The sequence below is a fragment of the Peromyscus maniculatus genome, chromosome 5, assembly GCF_049852395.1.
Source record: "Peromyscus maniculatus bairdii isolate BWxNUB_F1_BW_parent chromosome 5, HU_Pman_BW_mat_3.1, whole genome shotgun sequence".
Classification (NCBI taxonomy): domain Eukaryota; kingdom Metazoa; phylum Chordata; class Mammalia; order Rodentia; family Cricetidae; genus Peromyscus; species Peromyscus maniculatus.
Window position 1 is genome coordinate 135325624 of NC_134856.1, and position 22465 is coordinate 135348088.

Genomic DNA, 22465 nt, shown 5'->3' on the forward strand with positions numbered 1-22465 from the left:
CCTCACTCTTGGCACCAAGTTCATCTATCCTGTTACTGAGATGTTCCTTCGCTGGTATTAGAACCTACTTCTTCGGGATTCCAATGTAGACTGAAGACCAGCAGCTCTTAGGGATTCCTCAGGACTCTAGAGCCAGATTAGCTCTACAGAGACATCCATCCAGTCTTGACCTTTCCATCAGGAGACATCTGATGTTAGACTCAGAAAACAGGCTGTAAGCCACTCCGATAAATCATGCACACACACACTCTATCAGTTCTATTCCCTTAGAGAACCCTAAAATGGGTCATGATCCATATTTACAAAGCCTTGATTAGCTAACTGGCAATAGGGTGAGGACAGAAACAGCTAACACAAAAATACCAAAAACAAAAACCAGAAACCAGGAAAAGGGGCGGGGTGGGTGGGGATGTAGCTAAGTGGTGTAAGGTCAGTTCAATTCTCAGCACCACAGAGAGGATTAGGGACGCACAGTCTGACCGAAGGTTTTGTAATTTGCGACAATTTATAAACATTCAGAGTGCCCACGAAGTCCAAGAGAACAGATCCCGCTGTACAAAGGCAGGCCTTCGCCTCTCCCAGTCAGGCCCTCCTCTCAGGAGTCGTTCGGAAGCCCAAACAGCTTCACCGTCCCCGCTTCCCGGCTGCTGTCGTATTTGCCATCTTTGTCATCACAGGCAAATGCCAGGAGAGGCCGCTTGGGGTGCCAAGCCACGGTGAAGGTCGGGGACTCACACTGCACCTCCCATAGCTTGTCACCTATAGAAAGCAACATAAAGAATGTCACTAAGCAGCACAGTCATTAAGCACTCACAGAGAACACAAAGGCACAGATGTCACACACAAGTAGGTGACAGCTCTGAACCTCAACTCTGTACTCCCTAGAAAAGCAGTGACCAGCTATCGCTTGCTAAGCACCTTATAGATAGTGTGTCCTTTCCTGGATGCCAATGACAGCCCCGTAAGGCAGTTTTTAAAACCATTTTATGAATGAGAGGGAGTAGTGTCTTAACACAGTGACATCTAAAGAAACAGCACACAGTAAATGAGGCAGTTTGTCTCAGAGAAACAGATGCCGCATACCACAAAGCCTTGCAAATAAATTTCCCCAAAAGTTTACTTCCCTAATTTGTTGAAATTATACATGATTTCTTTCAGCTCTGCTCCAATTTTTTGCCCTAAATTAAGAGTTAAGACTTACAATGCCAGGAACTGGAGTGATACTCTTAGCAGCTAAGAGCATTAGCTGTTTTTCTAAAGGACCCAGGCTCGATTCCCAGAACCTGCATGGCAGCTCACAGCCATGTTTAACCAGTCCAAAGAGATCCAACACCCAGGAATCCAACCCCCTCTTCTGGCCACTATGAGCAAAAGGCACACACGTGATGTAGATATACATGCAGACAAAATAGCCATACGCATCAAATAAATGTTTGGGGTTTTTTTTTTGTTTGTTTGTTTGTTTATTTTTATTTTTATAAATAACTTACAGCGTAGTGCACATCTAACAGGTCAATTGTATGGCCAATGAATTACACTGTATACTATAAAGATGCACTCATGTATATGTTTAAGTACATATTTTTATGTTTATATACATGAAGTATTTAAAGTAGTTCTAAGTCAGGGATAGCTATCTACAGCTTGTCTGAATAACTTCTCAGCTATGTGGACATTCCCAGTGGTCTGGAGGCACTCACTACTACACAATTCTCACTTTTCTTTAGGTGTTTAATTCTGTATCATTTGTTACGGGTTTAGTGAAGACAAAAAATTCACACAACTCAAGAAAACCAAAGCAATCATGAAAAAGCCTCAGCTGTTTCCCAGGTAACCATGCAGCCTTACAAACCAAATACTGTGCTGGCTAGTTGATGTCAACTTGACACAAGCTAGAGTCATTGGAGAGGAGGGAGCTTCAACTGAGAAAATGCCCGCATAAGCTCTGGTGGTAGGCAGACCTATCGGGCATTTTCTTAATTAGTGATTGATGGGGAAGTGTAGTAGAATATTATTTAAGGGGTGTTACTTTTGCTATGTTGCATCTGTTTAACTCTGTGAAGCTGTGTAACTGTGCCTGTCTAAACACCTGATGGTCTAATAAAGCGTGAATGGCCAACAGCAAGGCAGGAGAAAGGATAGGTGGAGCTGGCAGGCAAAGAGGATATACAGAGGCAGAATCTGGGCAGGGAGGAGAACTCCAGGGGCCAGCCACCCAGCTAGCCACAGAGTAAGAGTAAGATTTACAGAAGAGAACAGGAAAAGCCCAGAGGCAAAAGGTAGTCGAGATAAGTTAAGAAAAGCTGGCTAGAAACTAAGCCAAGCCAAGGCCAGACACTCATAATTAAAAATAAGCCTCCGTGTGTGATTTATTTGGGAGCTGGGTGGCTGGCCCCTGGAGTCCTCCTCCCTCTCTGGCTCCTAGCTCTCCTCCCTGCCCAGACTTCTCCCTCTATATAGTCTCTCTGCCTGCCAGCCCTACCTATCCTTTCTCCTGCCTTGCTATTGACAGTTCAGCTCTTTATTAGACCATCAGGTGTTTTACACAGGCACAGCAACACAGCTTCACAGACTTAAACAAATGCAACATAAACAAAAGTAACACACCTTAAATAATATTCTACTACAAGGAATGGTCCCAACCACTTTGGGTGGGGCCATGCCTTGGCTGAAGTTCCTTGTTTCTATAAGAAAGCAGTCTGAGCAAGCCATAAGAAACAAGCCAGTAAGCAGCATTCCTCCATGGCCTCTGCATCAGCTCCTGCCTCCAGGTTCCTGCCCTGTTTGAGTTCCTGTCCTGACTTCCTTTGATGAACAGTGATATAGAAGTGTAAGCCAAATGAACTCCAACTTGCTTTGGTCATGGTGTTTAATCACAGCAATAGTAACCCTAACTAGAGTAAACACCCCGATAATTTACTGCAAAGCTTAATCAATAAATGACATACAGTGCTAACTACATGAGACTGTGCGACAATCCCAGGCCACCAGTTCAAACAGACAACTGCAAACTGTGTGGTATGTCTGAAAACTGAAATAACCATTAAAATGAACTTCAACTCTACACATTATCAGGAATAAAATCAAAATTCATTCTTACCTTGTTTCAAACTTAACAAATATTCAGAAATTATACCTAATGTTATTTACTCCAATAAAAAAAAAAAAAAACATAGAAAAACAGACTGAAATGTACAAAAAAATTAGCAACAGTTATCTCTAAACTATGGACCCAAAACAAGTGAAGCCGGCAAAGCAGCTCATCAAATGACAGCATTTACCAAGCAAACCTGCTGAGCTGAGCTCACCGGGAAACACTCATTATCAGTGACTGGTTTGTGTACCTGCTCTATACCTACAGGATACCAAGGTCGCACGAAAATTCTCAGGCCTTTGTTCCTGACCCTTTGGGCCATGACTGGAGAGGTTTGCCCTGAAGACCCTGCATTGCTGAACAGCTGGCAATGCTCACCCAAGACTAATGAGCAGCTCTTTATCACACAGGTCCACTCTCCTCTCAGATATGCATACATACTGTAGAGTTCAATTAGGACTGTTCTGGCCAGTCCGAATTGTGAACAACCTGTGAAGGGGTCTCACTGAACTTCTGTCTCCATGAGGCATGCCTGTGAGGGGCTTCCTTAGCTGAGTTCCTTGAGGTGGGAAGACCCACCGAAATGTGGGTTTCAGGGGCTGGTCCCTGGACTGACTGAAAGCAAGGAAGCTGAGCACAGGCATTTATCCATGGCATTCTGCTCCTGGCCATGATGCAATGTTCTGTCTGGCCCCCATTATAATGGGCTGTAACCTAACTGAGCCAGAGCATCCTTTCTCCAGGAAGCTGCTTCTGTAAGGGGGTTTTATCACAGCTACAGGAAAAGAAACATAGCTAAAGACTATCACAACTTGGTGATAATTATGCAAAAATCAACACAAAGACAAAAATTCCATGTTTTCTCTCATTTGGGGGGGGGGTCCTAGGTTTTACAGATACATAAAATCATGTACTTAAAAGTTACTTCAAAGTAGAAGCCAACTGGGGAACACAGAAAACTGTCGCGAGTGGTCAGAAAGGGGCAGCCGGGTTGGGGGGGGGGCGGGTAATTCACACAAATGCCCAGCTCTCTGTCTGTTATTTAAAAAGCTTTTTAGCCAGTCATGATGGTGTATTACTTTAATCCCAGCACTCAGGAAGCAAAGACAGATGGATCTCTCTAAGTTCAAGGCCAGCCTCATCTATATCAGGAGTTCAGGCCAGTCAGAGCTACAAAATGAGACCCTGTCTCAGAAAAAAAATACACTTTTTATAATGGACGAACTCATGCAGACGCCAAGTATTTTCCTACAGCACTTCCCTTGGGACCTGGCACCTTCTCCTGCCTTTTTGTCCCATCACTACATGAAAATGACAGTCACATCAACAAACTTGTCTCAACAAGACAAACCCATCTCTGATAATGCTGCTGAAACAGCGGTGTGCAGAACTAAAACAGGACAAGAAAAGGCCTGAGGCTGGATATCAGACACAAAGGATCCGAACTAAGTTACCTGTCTCTACTTCAGCTATGTCAATGAAATGATCCTCGGAGGCCGACGCCAGCATTTTTCCATCGTGGCTAAAACTGAGGGTCCTCACAGGCCAATCCAATCTGTGAGAGGACGGACAGAAACATCAGAATTACCCCAAAGGAGGAAGGCACAGCTAATTTATATAATAGGAAAAGTCTGACGGAGTTACTTACCTGGAAAAGCACCGCACACACACTAATTCATCGACATCCCAGAGGCTGACCAAAGCATCTGCACTTCCTGTGGCAAAGTATTTCCCCATGGGGTCAAACTTGATACAAATGCAGTTAGAAGGATGGGCATTGATGGACTGCACAGGCTTTAGTTCAGGGTAGCTGAGAAACAAGACACATAGCCATCAATGTGCAGAAAAGGACTGTGGCACTAAACACTGAAAGAAAAAACAACAACAAAAACTTCCCTACTTGAGAAAAAAGTCTGCTCAAGCTACTAGAAGAGAACAACACAGGCCTAGGTAAATGAACCTATACCATTTAACACCAAGATAAACCAGTGAGGTTACTGGACTTCACAGAAAATTACATCATCTCTGGACTTTCTGAGAGCCCCACTTTGTAGCAAAACAAAGGAGTGGCACCACCTACGACACTGGAGCAGGGAAATGAGGCAGGACTATTACACCTAGCAAAACTATCCAACACAAGACATACAGCAGAGTAGAGTACCTACAAGTTTACAAATTTATAACTCCTCCAATGTCCACAGCCAACATGATGAATTTTCTTTGGTTTGGTTTAACCTGGGATTCCCAGCAAACTTCTACCTCTCCACCACAGCATCTGTGCCCTCTCCCTGCATTACTCACTGGCACAGCAGTAAGCATAGACTCTCATGGACCTGAATTTTAGTACCACATTTTCATTTACTTATAGAACAAATATCCACTGAGATCCCACTATTAAGATAGGCATTAGAGCCGGGCGGTGGTGGCGCACGCCTTTAATCCCAGCACTCGGGAGGCAGAGCCAGGCGGATCTCTGTGAGTTCGAGGCCAGCCTGGACTACCAAGTGAGTTCCAGGAAAGGCGCAAAGCTACACAGAGAAACCCTGTCTCGAAAAACCAAAAAAAAGAAAAAAAGAAAAAAAAGAAAAAAAGAAAAAAGATAGGCATTAGCTGGGCGGTGGTGGCGCACGCCTTTAATCCCAGCACTCGGGAGGCAAAGCCAGGCGGATCTCTGTGAGTTTGAGGCCAGCCTGGTCTACAGAGCAAGATCCAGGCCAGGCACCAAAACTACACAGAAAAACCTTGTGTCTGTCTCAAAAAACCAAAAAAAAAAAAAAAAAAAAGATAGGCATTAGCAATTCAATGGAAAACAAGACAAGAACGGTCCTTTCTACCATGACATTGCTAGTATAATGAGAGATAGAGATAAATAAAATACACATTATGATACAGAATTAAATGCTTCCACAGGAAGTGCATAAGATACACTAAAACCATAACACAGTAATGCTGTGGATATCGTTCTGTATAAATAAAACACTGATTGGCCAGTGGCCAGGCAGGAAGTATAGGCAGGACAAGCAGAGAAGAGAATTCTGGGAAGCGCAAAGCTGAGGAAAGGAGACACTGCCAGCCACTGCCATGACAAGCAACGTGTAAAGACGCCGGTAAATCATGAGCCGCGTGGCAAGATACAGATTTATAGAAATGGGTTAATTTAAGATATAAGAACAGTTAGCAAGAAGCCTGCCACGGCCATACAGTTTTTAAATAATATAAGCATCTGTGTGTTTATTTTATAAGTGGGCTGTCGGACTGCCGGGGCTCAGCGGGACCCAGAGAAAAAATCGCAGCTACACAGTAATCTTCAAATGCATAGAACACATACTGAGAGAAGCCCTATGAATGTCATCAGTGTTAGAAAACCTTTGGATGACACAGTCATCTTCAAAAGCATAAACAAACACATACTGGAGAGAAAAACCTATGAATATAATCAGTATGGTAAAGCCTTTGCATGTATCAGTAATCTTCAAAATCATGAGAAAAAAATCTTACTGCAGAGAAACTCTATAAATACAGTCAGTGTGTCAAGTTTTGCACAGTATACAGGAGTAAAACTTTTTGTTTGCAATCAACCTGTTAAAGCCTTTCCATATTACAATAGTCTATCTGAAAAAGATACTGAGGGCATCTTATTATAAAGTAGTTGGTAAGATCTTTAGCCAAAACACTTATAATCAGTTATAGAAGAGTATGTATCCTGTAGAAAAATATTTGACAGTGTCAACAAACTATTCAAGCATTATGATGTCTGTTTTTATATTGTTTGCACCAGCAAACTCATTGAAGAAATGAATTTATGAATTTTGAAGGCTTATGTATATATAGGGTAGATGGGCCAGATGCAGAAACACACTCTGGCCCTGCAAATAGCCAGTGAAAGATACACCCTTTGCCCCTAAAATCAGAGGAAAAAACACACCCTGGCCCTGAAACTGTGGAAGGGCCCCAAAACAGCTTGACCACACAACAGCCATGATAGGCTTAAAGGCCTAGACACCACTCTGTGACAGGCTTACTGGCAGGCAACACCCAGATCCAGGAAAAGCCTTAAGCTGATACCACCCAGGGATCCACCCAGGGATGAGGTAGTACCTGACATCCTAAACATTCCAACCATTATTAGGTGGCCAGATGTCCTTGAGTCTAGCACATACCTATTTTTGTTTACAGATGCCCCTAGACAATTGTCAGCCAATCAGGGTCCTGAACCCTAGAAATCCCCTCACCCCAACCTCTGCTATGATAAAAACCCCACCCTACCTGAGCTCAGGGCTCTCTGCTCTCACCGCTGCATCAGACAGAGAGACCAAGCTCGCAGCTTGAAGAGAATAAAGGTTCTTTGCTTTTACATGCAGGATTCGGTCTCAGTGGTGGTCTTTTGGGGGTCCCCATGATCTGGGCATAACAAAACCAGACCCAAAATGTTAAAAGGGGCCTGTGAAAGAAACACACTTTGGACCTGAAACCAAAGCCAAAGAAGCACACTCTACCCTTGACCAACTAAGAACAAAACCAACCAATCCCTGAGCTTGAAACCATCCAATTCCTGAGCATGAAATCTTTGAGGTTGTTCAAGCCCTGTGTCTGTTCAGGTGGCAGCTGCCTTTTTCCACCCTGGAAGAGGCAGCCGCTCTCCTGGATTCCTTCCTCCCAAATAAATCTTTTGAATGTGTTGTAAGTGGAGACCTTTCATGGAAGCAGATCAGAAACTCACTATTTGATTGGATCAGAGAAGCAATAGCCATCTCAGCTGGCAAACTCTCAAAGAAGTGGAGCATAACTAACAGCTTTTCATCAGAGACTGTTACATTTCTGTAGCAATTTCCCCTTTACTTGAATGAAGCATAGAAGTAACAATTTGGGCTGGAGCAGAGAAGAAATGACATCTCTGCTGGAAACTCTCTAGTAGAGCAGAGCAGAGAAATATTTGACAGGTCTACTAAGGAGCTCCCTCAGGGGAGTAGAGCAGAGCAGGAATGGACCTCTCTCCTGGAAACTCTCTTAGCAGAGTGGTCCAGAGCCCAGCTGTAACAGCTCCCTTTTGGAGAAGAGCAGGATTATGACATTCTGTTGGGAGACAATTCCCCACTGAAATCCAGCTTCAGGTATAGCCTGACTTCTCAATAGCCAGGGTACCTTTTGCCTCTCAGCTGTAGGTATCCATGATATCTTCCCTTCACAGCTGAAGGTATAGCCTGACTTCCAACAGTCAGTGTTCCTTTCTCTTCAGAGAAAGTATCTGAAGTATCTAGGATGGCTGACTTCTGATAGTCAGGTTACCTTTGCCTCTAGAGCTGTAAAACTTGCACTATGAATTTACATGATAATGAAACCCTTTTAGATTTGGTACTTCTCTTATATTGTATGAAATAACTAATTCAGGTGTAAAACTTTATGGATTTTTGTTAGTTCCTTTTCTGTTGTTGTGATATAATGTCTAAGTCAACTAATAAAGGAGTTTAATTTGAAAAAAAAAAAAAAGCTACACTAAAACCTTCCTCTAATCTTGGAGAGAAAGCAGGACAGAAGGATAAGGATGGAAGTTTATAAAGATGTTCCAGGACAACCAGGGTTGTTACAGAGAAACCTGTCTCAAAAAAAAAAAAAAAAAGGATGGAAGTGACTTTGCTAGAGGGAAAAAGATATTTAAGCTGAAATGTTAAGGGAGAGAATTAGTCACACTAAGGTACATTAAGTCCCTGGGCCAGCTACCTGATAATTAAGTGAACCTTTACAAACCTCAGTTCCTTGTCAGTCAAATAGGACGATACAAGCAATATCAGTAAGAACTTAATAAAATCCAGAATATCTGGCTCAAATGTGCCTAAAAGAAACTAGGATTTTAAACACTCATCAAGTCTTTTAGGATAGGCTCACCCCTAACTCATCTCTGTACCTGACACAGCACCCAGTGCAGAGGTATGACAGTCCCCCAAGCCAGAACCCCCTCACCTGAGAATGTTGATACAACCATTGCCGTTGGTCAGGAAAAACATGTTATTGTCGTTATTCCAGGAGATTTCATTGACCTCAAACTTGAACTGCTCTTCTGCTTTGGAACGGTGTGTCTTGGCATCAATAAAGGTCACAACATCATCCTTGTTGCCCACAGCAATGGTCTGCCCATCGGGACTCCAGCAGATATTAATGTTCTCCCCTAGGAACCCAGATACAATCCATCAGCAACACAATCCTTGCCCATCTTCCTCCAGAAGCTTACTCTGCTATCCTAGAAGGAAGAGCAGAGCTATCTTCAGCGCTCACATCACCAGGTCAGCGGAAGGAAGCTACCACTGGCCAAGTGGTAACTGTGAATCTAACATTTGTCAAAAGCATCACACCATTCCACTCCCAGGTACCAGTCTTGTCATCAAAGTCCAGGAGTTGTCCACACGGAACACATTAAGTTAAAATGTTCAACTTCATTGAATCAAAAATGCCATTTTTTTCACACTTTATTATCTATATTGCATTTTAAAATCTATCAGAATGTGTGCCAAGAATTTTGCTGTGGGACCTGGGTGGTGGTGTCACACACCTTTAATACCAGAACTCAGGAGGCAGAGGCAGACAGCCAGGTATATAGATCAGTTCTAGGACATCCAGGGCTACACAGACAAACCTTGTCTCAAAAAACAAAAACAAAATAAAACAAAACAAAAATGCTTTGTTTGGGAAAAAAAAAAAAAAAGAATTTTGTTGTGGGGCTGGAGCATCTGGCTCGGCACTTAAGAGAACTGCTATTTTCCAGGGACCCAAGTTAAATTCCCAGCACCCACAGTTCACAACCAGCTGTAAATACATTTATAGGGGATGAGACGCCTTCTTCTGGCACCTGCACACATGTAGCACACTCACATGAAAATAAAAAAATCTAAAAACACACACACAAAAAAAAATGCTTCTTTAAAAAAATTTTAAATGACCTCTTTGGGTCAATTAATATAGACTCAAGATTTACAGGATACTATATGACATGAACACAGCATTTAAAAGTAATGCACAACTTTCCAATCATTTATTTGAAACCAAGATCATCTGAGTTTCCACCATTCTAACTTCCCAGAATCTCCCAAATTCCCCATGCCTTCGTACATTGTTCTCTGTACTGTTTGCATTGCTCTCCCACTCACTCTGACCAACAGTTAGTATAGCTGATGAAAAAAGTTCTCAGATTCTATTCTTCCTTGTCTCCTCCAGGCAGTCATATATACCCCATCCGGATAACCCATGATGACAGAGCACCAGTTACAAAGAAGGCAATACATGGTTTCCACCCTAGGCTCCTCTCTCGGAAGTTACCTTTAGTGTTCACAGTGGCAATGCACTTTGTTGTCCTCACATCCCAGATGCGGATGGTTTTATCTCCAGATGCTGTGACAAAGAGATCAGGGTTGCTTGGGTGCCAACAGAGCTGATCCACACTATCTCCATGTCCCCGGTAGTTGTTTTCTTTGACCTTAAAAGAACAGAATCCAGATGCCACTTCACACAGATGTACATGCCTGCACATGCAACTTAACTTTCATCCAAACAGTGGTACCTTGGAACCAGTAAAGATCTGGATAATTCAAAAAAATCCAGTCCCTTCCAAAACTTCAACCCCTGTGAAGTGCTGAGCTTCGACACTGGCTCTCCCTCTTGCCCTTCCTGTCCTCCCTTCTTTTCTCTCTTACCACCACCATCATCCCAACCCACCTGTCCATTCCCAAAGGATGTGTTATCATTTTCAAATAAAACCTTCTCGACACCCTAGGGACTCGACCACTCCATCAGTTCCTAGCCACTCCCCGCCAGGGCTTCCTTCCCAGGGCTCTTCTAGACCCTCGCCACTCCCGGCCACCTGATTCAATCCTCCCTGGCCACTCCTCATACAGCCACTATGTTCACACTCCGCTCTCCTCCCAACTCACCCCACTCTTCGCACTCACCCCAACTCTTCCAGTCCCACCACATCCTTCCTCATCACCACCAACACAGGTCACGCTCCTATCCATTCCTCCGCCCCGTCCTGCATTCTCTTCCTCCACACACAGCCCTCTTCCCGGCCAGGGCTAAGCCCCACAAGCTCACCAGCCGGTCCTTCTCCAGCAAGAACACGCTGGCAGTCTTGTCGAAGGACCCCGAGGCCAAGCGACGGCCGTCACAGCTCCAAGCCACCGAGTGCACCTTGGCACTGTGCGCCGGGAACTCGCGCGTCTTGCTGTGGCCTCGGAACAGCTCCTGCATCCCGAGCACGTAGCGAGACGGGCCACTGCTCACAGAGCACCAGGACGCCATCGAGCCGGGGCCGCTTTGGCCGACCGGCGGGGGCCCCAGGATCGACGTGGGCACCGCCATACCTCCCTCACTAAGGACCGCGCACCGGCAGCTAGACACAACCGGGCCTGGCGCCGCTGCCCAGCGCATGCGCCGAGAAGAGCGTCGCGTCACTCCGCGCAGGCGCGTTTCACTTGCCCCGGGACTGCAAATCCCGGCATGCAACGCGTATCCACCTTTACCTTTTGAAATAGCAATGATTCGTCCCTAACTTTGCTTCGTTTTCGAAGAGTTCAACTTAATGGTCTTCTTACCTGTTTCTTGATAGTCTCGCTTATACGAAGAAGAGAAGCAAGATAAAGCCTCCAGTTTACCTACCAGTAAAATATCTTTCTCCCTCCCCCCCCCCCCCGCCCCCAGGCAGGGTTTCTCTGTAGTTTTAGTGCCTGTCCCCGAACTCACTCTGTAGACCAGGCTGTCCTCGAATCCCGTGCTGGGATTGAAGGCATGCAACCCCTAGGGCCAGGCTAAAAATATCCCTTTTATAAAGTTGTTTTTTCACTACAAGGCCCTCATCCCTCCCTTAAAGCAGAAGGCCTTAGCAAGATCTCACTCCAGGAGAAAGGTTAGCTGTTTGTAAAAGTAAGGAGTTGATAAGAGGTGTGGGTTTGTTGGTTTGGATTGGGCAAGGTTGCTTGGTTGATTGGGGGTTTGGTTTGTTTGGGGGTTTTGCTTTGTCTTTTGATCTTGGTTTTTAGGATATATTGCATATGTATGATAGTAAATTTTAAAAGAAGTGAAAAGTAAAATGACCATTTGTGTATGCCACACACATCTCAGATCCTCCCACTTCTTATGTCTCTCTTAAAACAAAAGATTTCCAGCTGGAAAAGAATCAATGATGAACGTCCAGGATGAGCTGAAGAGCTGCGAGCTCGGCCACGGGAATATATATTATATGCTTTACATATAATATATACTTGTGTGAAAATGTCCCTACGAAGCCAGCTGTGGTGTCGCAGGCTTGTAATTCCAGCACTGGGGAGACAGGCGGGCAGACCCCTAGGACTCACTGGCCAGCTGGCCAGCTTCCATGGCAAGTTCTACGTAAGTGAGAGACCCTGTCTCCAAACCACAAAATAATGAATGGTGCCTGAGGAATGACCTCCAAGATTGTTCTCTGCCCTCCACATACACACAGATGCACACACCCACCCACAAAGGCACAAACATGTACACACACATACACATGATTTTTTTTTTTTTTTTTTTTTTTTGGTGGTGGTGGTGGGGAGGTTCAAGGGTTCAAGACAAGGTTTCTCTGTGTAGCTTTGGAGCCTGTCCTGGAACTCACTGTGTAGACCAGGCTGATCTTGAACTCAGAGATCCACCTGTCTCTTGCTCCCCAGTGCTGGGATTAAAGGTGTGCTCCACCACACTCAGCTAATGATATTTTTAATTAATGTTTTCAAAAGAAAACAGAGGAGGTGGAGAGACGGCTCAGTGGTTAAGAGCACTTGCTGCTCTAGCGGAGGACGGGTGTTCCCTCCCCAGCACCCAGGAAGTGGCCCACAACTCTGGGTAACTCTAATTCCAGGAGAGCCAGCTCCCTCTTCTGAACTCTGCTGGCACCAGGCCCCATGCAGAACCCTCATTCACACAGTATTAAATCTTTTTTTTCTTAAATGGGGGCGGGGGAGGGGGGACCTTGCAGAGACATAGTGGAGCATCTTAGCAAGATTTATAACATGATGCAGCATTCCTTACATAATTTGCTCTTTCAGAACGATATACAGACTTATAATTGTTTGGGGATTGCTTCTTGCCTTTCTTTTTTTTTGAGAAAGGGACTTGAAATGTAGTTCAGGTTGGCTCGAGGACTCACCTGATAGCCCAAACTGGCCTTGAACTTATGATGGCCTTTCTCTCCCAGTGCTGGGATTCTGAGCATGTATTACCACTCCAAGCCAGGAGAGTGTTTCCTGTTGGGATATACAGATGTCTCTTCTCCAAGGATGCAGTTTTAAATTATAGAGATGTATAATCGTTTTTTCTTTTGTTTCCTTAATTAATTTATTCTCACAACAATGTTGCAGTGAATATCTCTATACAAACTTCATTGTGAACTGTACACTTTATTCAGGTAATTTTGCCAAAACAGTTAATGAGGAGTTTCTAAGAGTCTGCATCCAGCCATGTAAGGAAATATAGGTCCTAAATAAGAAGTGAAGCCACATGTGCATGTAGCTCCTGTTTCCACAGTCTCTTTAGATCTCATTGCAATCAGAAATTTTTGGAAACTGCAAAGATTTTAGTACCAATGAAATCACTGAAGTCTTTGGGTAGAAAACTATTTGCTATCTAATTTTCCCTCCTTACCTTTCTTTTTCAAATATTTCATATGGTTACATATTTTTACATCCACTGAAGACTTATACTTCCTTGTTTTAGAGGCCACATGGACTACCCCAAGTCACAGGACTAACGTATGACAGAGCAAAGTATTCTTTTGTTTGTTTGTTTGTTTGTTTGTTTTTTCAAGAAAGGGTTTCTCTGTGTAGCCCTGGCTGTCCTGGAACTTGCTCTGTAGACCAGACTGGCCTCAAACTCACAAAGATCCGCCTGTTTCTGCCTCCCAAGGGCTGGGATTAAAGATTAAACCACCACTGCCTGACTGAGGTGTTTCCTTCCTTGACTGTTGGAGAAATAACAGTCTGCTTAAACAACAGTGGGTATTGTGAAACAAGTTAGCAGGAATATAATTATAGGCATATTGTGCACAAGTGAAAAACCATCCTTCAGAAAAAGGAATATGGACATCCATAGAGGATAGCTTCAGTATGGGAACAATTTGTCCCTTGGGGATGTGATGGGGGTGTATTTTAGCATGTATCATTTGGATGTACTGTAACACAGGGAGGTTGGAGTTCTGTTCCATCTACTACTTTGTCTTTAGAAGCCCTTCCCTGACTGTAAAAATCTTTATAACTGATAGGCTTAAGGATACCTGTTGAAGGGTTAACCTGATAAGTTAGCAATATCCTAGACAGGTTTACAAACAGGAACAAGACATGCACCTAACATACTTTCAGCATTTAACTCCTCTTTTAGACAAAAGTCAGTAGTATTTACAATATGAGCTAATTTTACCCAGGTGTTAGAACGTAAATGCTATCATAGGGGATTTATGCTGTGGAATAATCCTCTTGTACACTGTAAAGATTTGTCACTCAGATTGGTTTAATAAAACACTGAATGGCCAGTAGCCAGGCAGGAAGTATAGGTGGGGCAACCAAACTAAGAATGCTGGGAAGAGGAAGGACAGAATCAGGAGTAGCCGGCCAGATGCAGAGGAAGCAAGATGAATGTTGCACTGAGAAAAAGTACCAAGCCAGCCACGTGGCTAAACATAGACAAGAATTATGAGTTAATTTAAGCCTACACACTAGTTAGTAATAAGCCTGAGCCACCGGCCAAGGGTTTATAAGTAATGTTAAGGCTCCGAGTCAATTATTTGGGAAGCAGCTGCTGGGTATTTGGGAGTTGCTGGCCGGACACAGAAACTTCCTGCTACAGATTTATTTCTATTTATTTCTGTCCTAGAATTGGGTAGCTGTCTTAGCGTTTCTATTGCTGCAATGAAGCACTATGGGACCAAAAAGCAAGTTGTGGGGGAAAGGGTTTATTAGGCTTACACTTCACTATCACTGTTCATCAAAGGAAGTCAGGACAGGAACTCAACCAGCAAGGACCTGGAGAAAGGAGCTGATGCAGAGGCCATGGAGGGGTGTTGCTTACTAGCTTGCTTCCGGTGGCTTGCTCAGCCTGCTTTCATACAGAACCCAGCCCAGGGATGGAAACACCACAGTGGACCAAACTGATAGGCTAAAGTCATCTGAGAGGAGGGAACATCAATTAAGAAAATGCCCCCATAAGATCAAGCTATAGTGGCAGTGGTGGCGCACGCCTTTAATCCCCAACACTTGGGAGGCAGAGGCAGATGGAGCTCTGTGAGTTCAAGGCCAGCCTGGTCTACAGAGCTAGTTCCAGGACAGCCAGGGATACAGAGAAAATCTGTCTTGACCAAAAAGAAAAAAGAAAAAAAGAAAAAGAAAAAGAAAACCAGGCTGTAGGCAAGCTCTGTAGGGCATTTTATTTTCTTAATTAGTGATTGATGGGGAGGACCACAGGTTATGGTCCAGTGAGGTGCAAGTGTCTTTGGATAATGTCTCTTAACCCAGACGAAGAAAGTGTCATTGGCCTGATGAGGATGGGGAGTCAGTTCCGCCTCCTGGCTGAGTCTCTCAGTTTGGAGGACATGCTGAAGAACCAGTTTTGGGGCCTTGACGGACTGCAGAAGGGAATGGTTAGAGATTTCAGCTGAGTATACATCTTCTAGTCTAGGTAGGAGAAGATGTCAGCCAAACAGAATTTCAAATGGGAGAGAAAAAAACCCTCTATCCCTCTGTAAGAAGTACATGGAGCCTGTAAGAGGAAAGGGAAAGGGGCTCACTCATCTTCACTGTCTTGTTAATTTGGTTAGGGTTTCCTTCAGGGTTTGGTTCATCCTTTCTACCTGTGCTGAGCTTTGAGGTCTGTAGGCATAGTGTGATTTACATGTTATTCCTAAGACCTTAGCCAGTAATTGAGAGAGTCGAGCTATGAAAGCCAGGCCATTGTGGGACCCCATTACCATTGGGGTGCCAAATGGTGGAACTAATTCCTGTAACAGCTTCTTTACCATTTCCAATCTGATAGGAAAAGCCTCTACCCAACCCTAGACAGTATCTGAAAATACAAGGAGATACTTGTGGAATATTAAAGATGTGTTACGTTTGTTTATGCTGTGGAACATTAGTTTAATGATGCAAAGATGTGTTGCATTCTTTTATGTTACATTTGTTTAACTCTGTGAAGCTGTGTTACTGTACCTGTCTAAAACACCTGATTGGTCTAATAAAGAGATGAATGGCCAATAATGAGGCAAGAGAAAGGACAGGTGGGGCTGGCAGGCAGAGAGAATAAATAGGAGAAATCTAGGAAGAAAGATAAAGGAGCAAGAAAAGAAGGGGTCAGACACTCAGCCAGACATGGAATAAGAAGGAAAGAAAAGATACACAGAAATAAAGGTAAAAGCCCAGAGGCAAAAAGTAGATGGGATAATTTAAGAAAAGCTGGCAAGAAACAAGCCAAGCTAAGACCAGGCATTTATAATTAAGAATAAGCCTCTGTGTGGGTTTATTTAGGAGCTGGGGGTGGGCCCCCAAGAGTAAAGAGCCAAAAGAGTAAAAAACAACAAAACTCATTTTGGCCTGGTTTTTACCCCAGTGAAGTCCACCTACCAGTGTTCTCCAGGCATTTCACCTAACTGCTTTGGGTACCATGGATGGTGGCCCAGTAGTTGTTTGGGCACAACTTATACACTATCTAATAACGGTGTATAGGCCTATAATAGTTAGTGCTGGGTTTATGGATTGGGGGAGGGGTGTTCCAGGGTGACTGGCAAGGACTAAAATGTTAGCCTCCCTGAGTCTCTGATGTGAATTGCAATTCTTTTTTGCTTCCATCCCCATGGGATATTGTTTCACTCTGGCTGGGGTCGTGGTAGTAGTAGCTGAACTACTATTGGGGCTTGGTGTTTTGCCAGTCCAGGTGGATTTGTTTCTGCCCACACCCCTGGAATCACTGCTTGTAATTCAGCCAGATGTGAGATGGATCCCAGTTGGGCTAGGGATGGCTTGGACAGTAACTGGTATTCTTCTACAATTGGACAAGTAACTAGAATTCTAGTGGGGAGTTTGTAATCTAATTCTGACCTGTCTTCCTTAAAAGTGATAGTGGCCTGTGGTTTGTGTAATGGTCTTGGCCTAGTATGGGGTAGAGGCAGCCTGGCATAACCAGGGACATATGGGTGATGATGCCCCTTCCAAAGTCCACAACCTGATTACTTGTCCCAGAGTAATCCCTGGATCCCCCATCATACCTTGGACTTTTATTTAATTTCTTTTTGCCAGGGGTCCATTGGGTTTCTTTAGGACTGAAAAAGTTGTCCCAGTGTCTACCAGGAAGTTGACTGACTGGCTTGCCCTCCCCCACTCTCAAGGTAAGCCTGGGCTCATGGGGGCTTAATGGGACCAAGCCCTGGCTCCATCAGGCGGTTTCAGTTTCTAATTGGAGCATTTTTGCCTCAGGCGTGCCAACCCCCTGGTTTGGACATCATTTTTCCAATACCCTTCTTTTTTACAATATGCACATTGATTTAGGGGTAGAGTGGGTCTGAGTGGTCTTGATGCATCTCCAGTCACCTCTGTAGGCTTCATTCATTACCTTCTGGCAGATCATCCATCCCTGTTTCTCAGCAGTAGCACGGTTGCCTTTGCTAACCCTCTGCCTGCCTATCTTCTGGCAAGTTTCTGGTATTAAAGACTCTACTCTGACAACACCTCTCCTTCAAATCCCCCTAGCCTCTGGAGAGTGCTTCTTCTACCAGGGCTGACAGGTGACAGAGGCTGTGATAGCCATGCAGCTGTTCTCTGGGGCTTCCAGATCAGTGGGTGTACAGGTCGGGAGGCATCCAGCAGCGATTGTAGAAACTTGGCAGAGGTTCCAGCCTTGCAAAACTTCACTTACCTTAGAAAATCTGTCACCTTCTGTGCAGCATCCCAGAGACCCTCAGAGTATGGCGACAGGTATCAAGAGCCCCCTTACCTTGTTCAGTGATGGGGTCCCATTGAGATCTGGTAGACTTGTTTATCCAAGATAATGTTAGCACCTAAGTTTTTCCTAAGAATGCCTTCATGAGATGGTGTTAAGGGCAGTTCAGTGGCCCACTACAGTTGTGATGCTGAAGCCTGGATTTTGTTGAAGACCCTAAGATACTGGAGATGCCAGAGCTGTGGGATATCTGAAGACAGGGTATGGAGCCAGCCCAAGAGAGAAAAGTGTGTTGCAGTGAGCAAAGCTGGAAGGAGCTGGAGGTCTTGAGAGCCCTTTAATATGGGACGTGGAGATGCCGAGTTTGGAGTTTGCACTGCTGGGTTTTGGTCTTGTTTGACCCAGTATTTCCTAACTACCCCCCTTTGCTTCCTTTGGGAATGGTAATATATATTCTGTGCCATTCCATATTTAAGGTATGTGCCTTACAGTAGAGACTGCCTTGAGTCTCAGAAGAGACCCTGGACTTTTAAACGGTTTGAGACTGATAGACTATGGGGACTCTTGAAGTTGGACTCAATGCATTTTGCTTTGTGATGTAACTACAAGCCTATGGGGAGCAGGGAGTAGAATATGGTGGTTTGAATAGGAATGGCCCCCAAAGGCTCATATCTTTGAATATTTGGTTTCCTGTTGGTGGATGCGGCCTTGTTGGACGAGGTGTGTCACTGGGAGTGGGCTTTGGAGTTTTAAAAGCCTGGGCCAAGCCCATCTTCCCCCCTCCTCTCCTTGCTGCTTTCAGATCAGGCTGTGAGCTCGCAGCCACTGTCCAGCGCCATGCCTGCCTGCCTGCCTGCTTCCATGTCCCCACCATGATGGTTAGGGACTAACCCTCTGAAACTGTAAGCAAGCACCAATTAACTGTTTTCTTCCATAAGTTTCTTGGCTATGGTGTCTCTCCATAGCACTAGAACAGTAAATAAGACACAAACACTAAACGTTCATTTGTGAATCCCTTCCCACCCCACACCATCCTTACTAAAGCCTACACTGGACTATCTTCCATCTCTCCATTGCTCAGAAGGTGATGGGCCCAGGCCATAGTGAAAGCCCTTCCTAAGACAGCCAAGTTTACACAACACCAGCACAGCACAGCATGTGCTATGATGCTACACCTGCAGGTGCTATACCTGTATGACTGAGAGAGCTTTTTACCAAACGTCAGTGATGTGCCAGGCACCTTAACACACCAACAAACTCTCCCCCAGTTACTCTGCTATTATTCACACTTCACAACCATGGGCTCAGTGGAAGAGCACTTGTCCAGTGTGTGTGAGGCTCTGGGTTTGATCTCCAGCAAAACGAAATTTTAAAAAATGTTTAAAAGAAAGAAAAATCATGAAGGTGAAGTAGCTTGTCCAGATTCCTCCAGAAAGAGAATTTGAGCCCAGGTCTCCACCTCTTCCTACTCACCCAGTACTCTACCAACCCAGGGCCTGGCACTGCCCCTTCCCTCCCCCTCCAGTCCCCTCACGCTCCCCTGACCATCTTCTCCACCACAGGACACCTGACTGTGCTGCCAGCTGCAGCGCCCTTCCTCCTGTGGCCTCTGCCGCACATGGGAACCCACTGTCCTCAAAACTTGCACTGAGACCTCCTCCCCGACACCCACCTCCTCCTAGGTACCCAGCTACCTGGAGCTTTGTTTGCCCTCCTCCCCACACTACCCACTGGCACACAGTTTTGAGTGACACTCTGTTTACTGCACACAGACCCATCATGGACCCAAACAGGATGCAAGCATGATAAAGTACCTCTACCATGTCACCATACCACCTGCTCTGCCTGGGTGTGATGGCTGAGCCTTCTCCATAGCACCTGCCCGAGTGATCAATGTGGCCCAACAAGCTGAAGGACAGGGAGGGACACGTGACAGGTCTCTGTAGCCAGCCCTGTGCTCTCCCTGGGAGCTGCCCCACCTCACTCCAGAGAAGGGATTTGATAAGCATGACCCTGTGCCAGGTGCTGCATGAGACACTGTACGTCACTTCCCTCTCCACACAGCCCAGGAAAAGGGGACTCATTAGCCCACAGCTTCGTGATCAGAGTGGTTCCGGTCCATCACTACTGGCAGGTTCCGAGTAAGAGGCGTCACTTGGACCGTGCAGTGCCAGGGGAGAAGAGGCAGGAGCTCTGCACGTAGGTATGCCGAGTCTGCAGTGCGCTCCAGTGTGTGTATCCCAGCTGCTCCCTGGTCTTTGAGACAGGGCGTGCCCTTCTACTGTGAGGGTTTTTTCCTTGCACAGAGGGTCAACATTCCATGACTAAAAGAATATGCCTCTGGCAATAGAATTTGCCTTTCAGACTGTTAGGCAACTCTAGGACAAACCTACCACTTTTATTTTTTTACTATTATAATTTTTTTGTAAAAAAAAATTTTTTTTTTGAGATAGGGTTTCTCTGTGTAGCTCTGGCTGTTCTGGAACTCACTCTGTAGACCAGGCTGGCCTCAAACGCAGAGATCCACCTGCCTCTACCTCCTGAGTGCTGGGATTAAAGGTACGAGCCACTACTGCTGGCTTCCCTAGCCACTTTTTAAACTGAGCCTATTTACACATCACATTACACGTCTGTCTCTTAGTAGACTCGCATGTGCCCACATTCTGGAGCTGGCCCTTCCTAATCCTCTCTGGTGTTTCCTAATCCACACCTCAGCCTGAAGAGAGCTTAATCTCCACAGGGCATGAATGCACCTACTGCAGTCAGGACTCCCTCCTGCATATTCCTATTCCTCCATACAGTGTCCTCAAGTAGGACCCATGCACCACAACTCTATCAGCTCAAAGGCTGGAGAGGGAATAGTCAGCACAAGGCACACATCCACCTGACTCGCTTCCCATTTGATGTGGTAAACGGCGTCCCCCTCACCCCACTTCACATGCTCCAGAGACACCTGCAAAACAACAACAAGGAACCAGTTTGTAGCAGAGGCCTGTTGTCCTTTGGGTTACACTATAATCTTAACTGTTTTTTAGAATGGTTTGTACTTGATTTGGATATTATTCTCCAAGCCATGTGTTGAAAACTTGGTACCCAGACAAAAAAAAGAAAGAAAGGAAGAAAGAAAGAAAGAAAGAAAGAAAGAAAGAAAGAAAGAAAGAAAGAAAGAAAGAAAGAAAGAAAGAAAGAAAGAAAGAAAGAAAGAAAAAAGAAAAAAGAAAAAGAAACACTTGATGCCCATATGGCAATGTTAAGAGATGGTGGACCCTAAAGATGAGTGTTGTTGTATATCAGGTGTGGGTGTTCACGTGGGTCCATGGAATCATAAGACACAGGCACTTCAAGGATGATTTTAGCCTTTCCCAGCTGCATTGTCTATGGACTGACCTGCTGCTGTAGCTTAGCAAAGGGCCCTTTTATTGTTATACAGTTCACAACTTTAGCAAGTCAATTCTGTAACCAAAACTTCTTATCTGAGCCCCTCAGAGGGACAATGCCAAATGCAAGTTCTCAGAAAAGGAATACCCCAGTGTCCTGGGTTGTCCCTAACTAAGTTTGCATGGGAAACTCAGATAAGACCTCAAACAGAAGGCAGCAATCACAAAAGGCAGATCAAAGCTAGGTGCTAACACTCTGTAATCAAACCAGCTGTAGCTCTGTGGGAATTCTCCCATCAGGTGTGGTGACACCAGCCTACAATTCCAGCCTTTAGGAGATAGAGGCAGGAGGGTCAGGGATTCAAGGTCATCCTATGCTACATAGTATGCTTGAGGCCAACCTGGGATATATGTCTCAATCCTTTTTCCCAATCAAAGTAAATAGTGGGCCTTTCAAAAGTAGGGCTTAAGCTGAGTAGAGTGACCAACATCAGTAATGCCAGGACTCAAGGAGGCCAAAAAAGGAAGACTCTGAGTTGGAGGCTACTCCAGGCTGTATAGTAAGACCCTGATGCAAAAATAAAAAGTGTGGCGTAGTAGAAGGTCACTGGGGGACAGCATCCTCAGAGGAAACTGATGTAGAACAGCCCTGGTCAGTTCTTCCAAGATTAAAGAACCCTAGTCCCTGAGTCCTTCCATGGCCTCTGGTCTCACCACGTGGTCCTTGTTGCAGTCACTGCCACCAAGTCGCCTCTGTGGTGGGACGATGCAGGCTCCTCAGTGGAGCTAGTGCTGTGCCATCAGTTTGGGCTCTCCATCCCAGAAGTGTGAGCTAAAACCCCTCTTCTTTATAAGTTACTGGGTAAGTCCGTTATTTCATTATGGCAATGGAAAATGTGCTGATACAGATCTCCCTATAATCAACAGTGATACAACTTGGCACAGCCTGGGCTTTGGCCATTCCAACTCAATTACTGGTCCATAACTGACCTCTCCCTCCTGCCTTGCTTACTACCTACCAGTTAAGAAGAACTGCACAATACATCTGCACTGATAAATTAATAATTGACCAAAC

The 22465-nt window shown here is 45.0% G+C and overlaps 1 protein-coding gene across 1 annotated transcript; it reads right to left on the reverse strand.

Moving 5' to 3' along the window:
- Positions 1 to 474: 474 nt before the first annotated feature.
- On the reverse strand, positions 475 to 11518 carry Thoc3 (THO complex subunit 3). The gene is made up of 6 exons (XM_006976830.4): positions 11174 to 11518; positions 10403 to 10559; positions 9053 to 9257; positions 4743 to 4904; positions 4549 to 4649; positions 475 to 759 (listed from the first exon to the last, which is right to left on the reverse strand). The coding sequence occupies exons 1-6, from the start codon at positions 11507 to 11509 to the stop codon at positions 596 to 598; spliced, it is 1125 nt and encodes a 374-aa protein (XP_006976892.2). The 5' UTR covers positions 11510 to 11518; the 3' UTR covers positions 475 to 595.
- Between the last annotated feature and the right edge of the window lie 10947 nt (positions 11519 to 22465).

What these genes read in the sequence shown, in the direction of transcription:
- Thoc3 (XM_006976830.4), bottom strand. Translation starts at nt 11,509, where the DNA reads ATGCGCTGGGCAGCGGCGCCAGGCCCGGTTGTGTCTAGCTGCCGGTGC. An exon ending in TGCTGGAGAAGGACCGGCTG is followed by an intron (nt 10,560 to 11,173) that starts GTGAGCTTGTGG and finishes TGTTCTTTTAAG; the next exon opens with GTCAAAGAAAACAACTACCG. An exon ending in TGCCACTGTGAACACTAAAG is followed by an intron (nt 9,258 to 10,402) that starts GTAACTTCCGAG and finishes CTGGGTTCCTAG; the next exon opens with GGGAGAACATTAATATCTGC.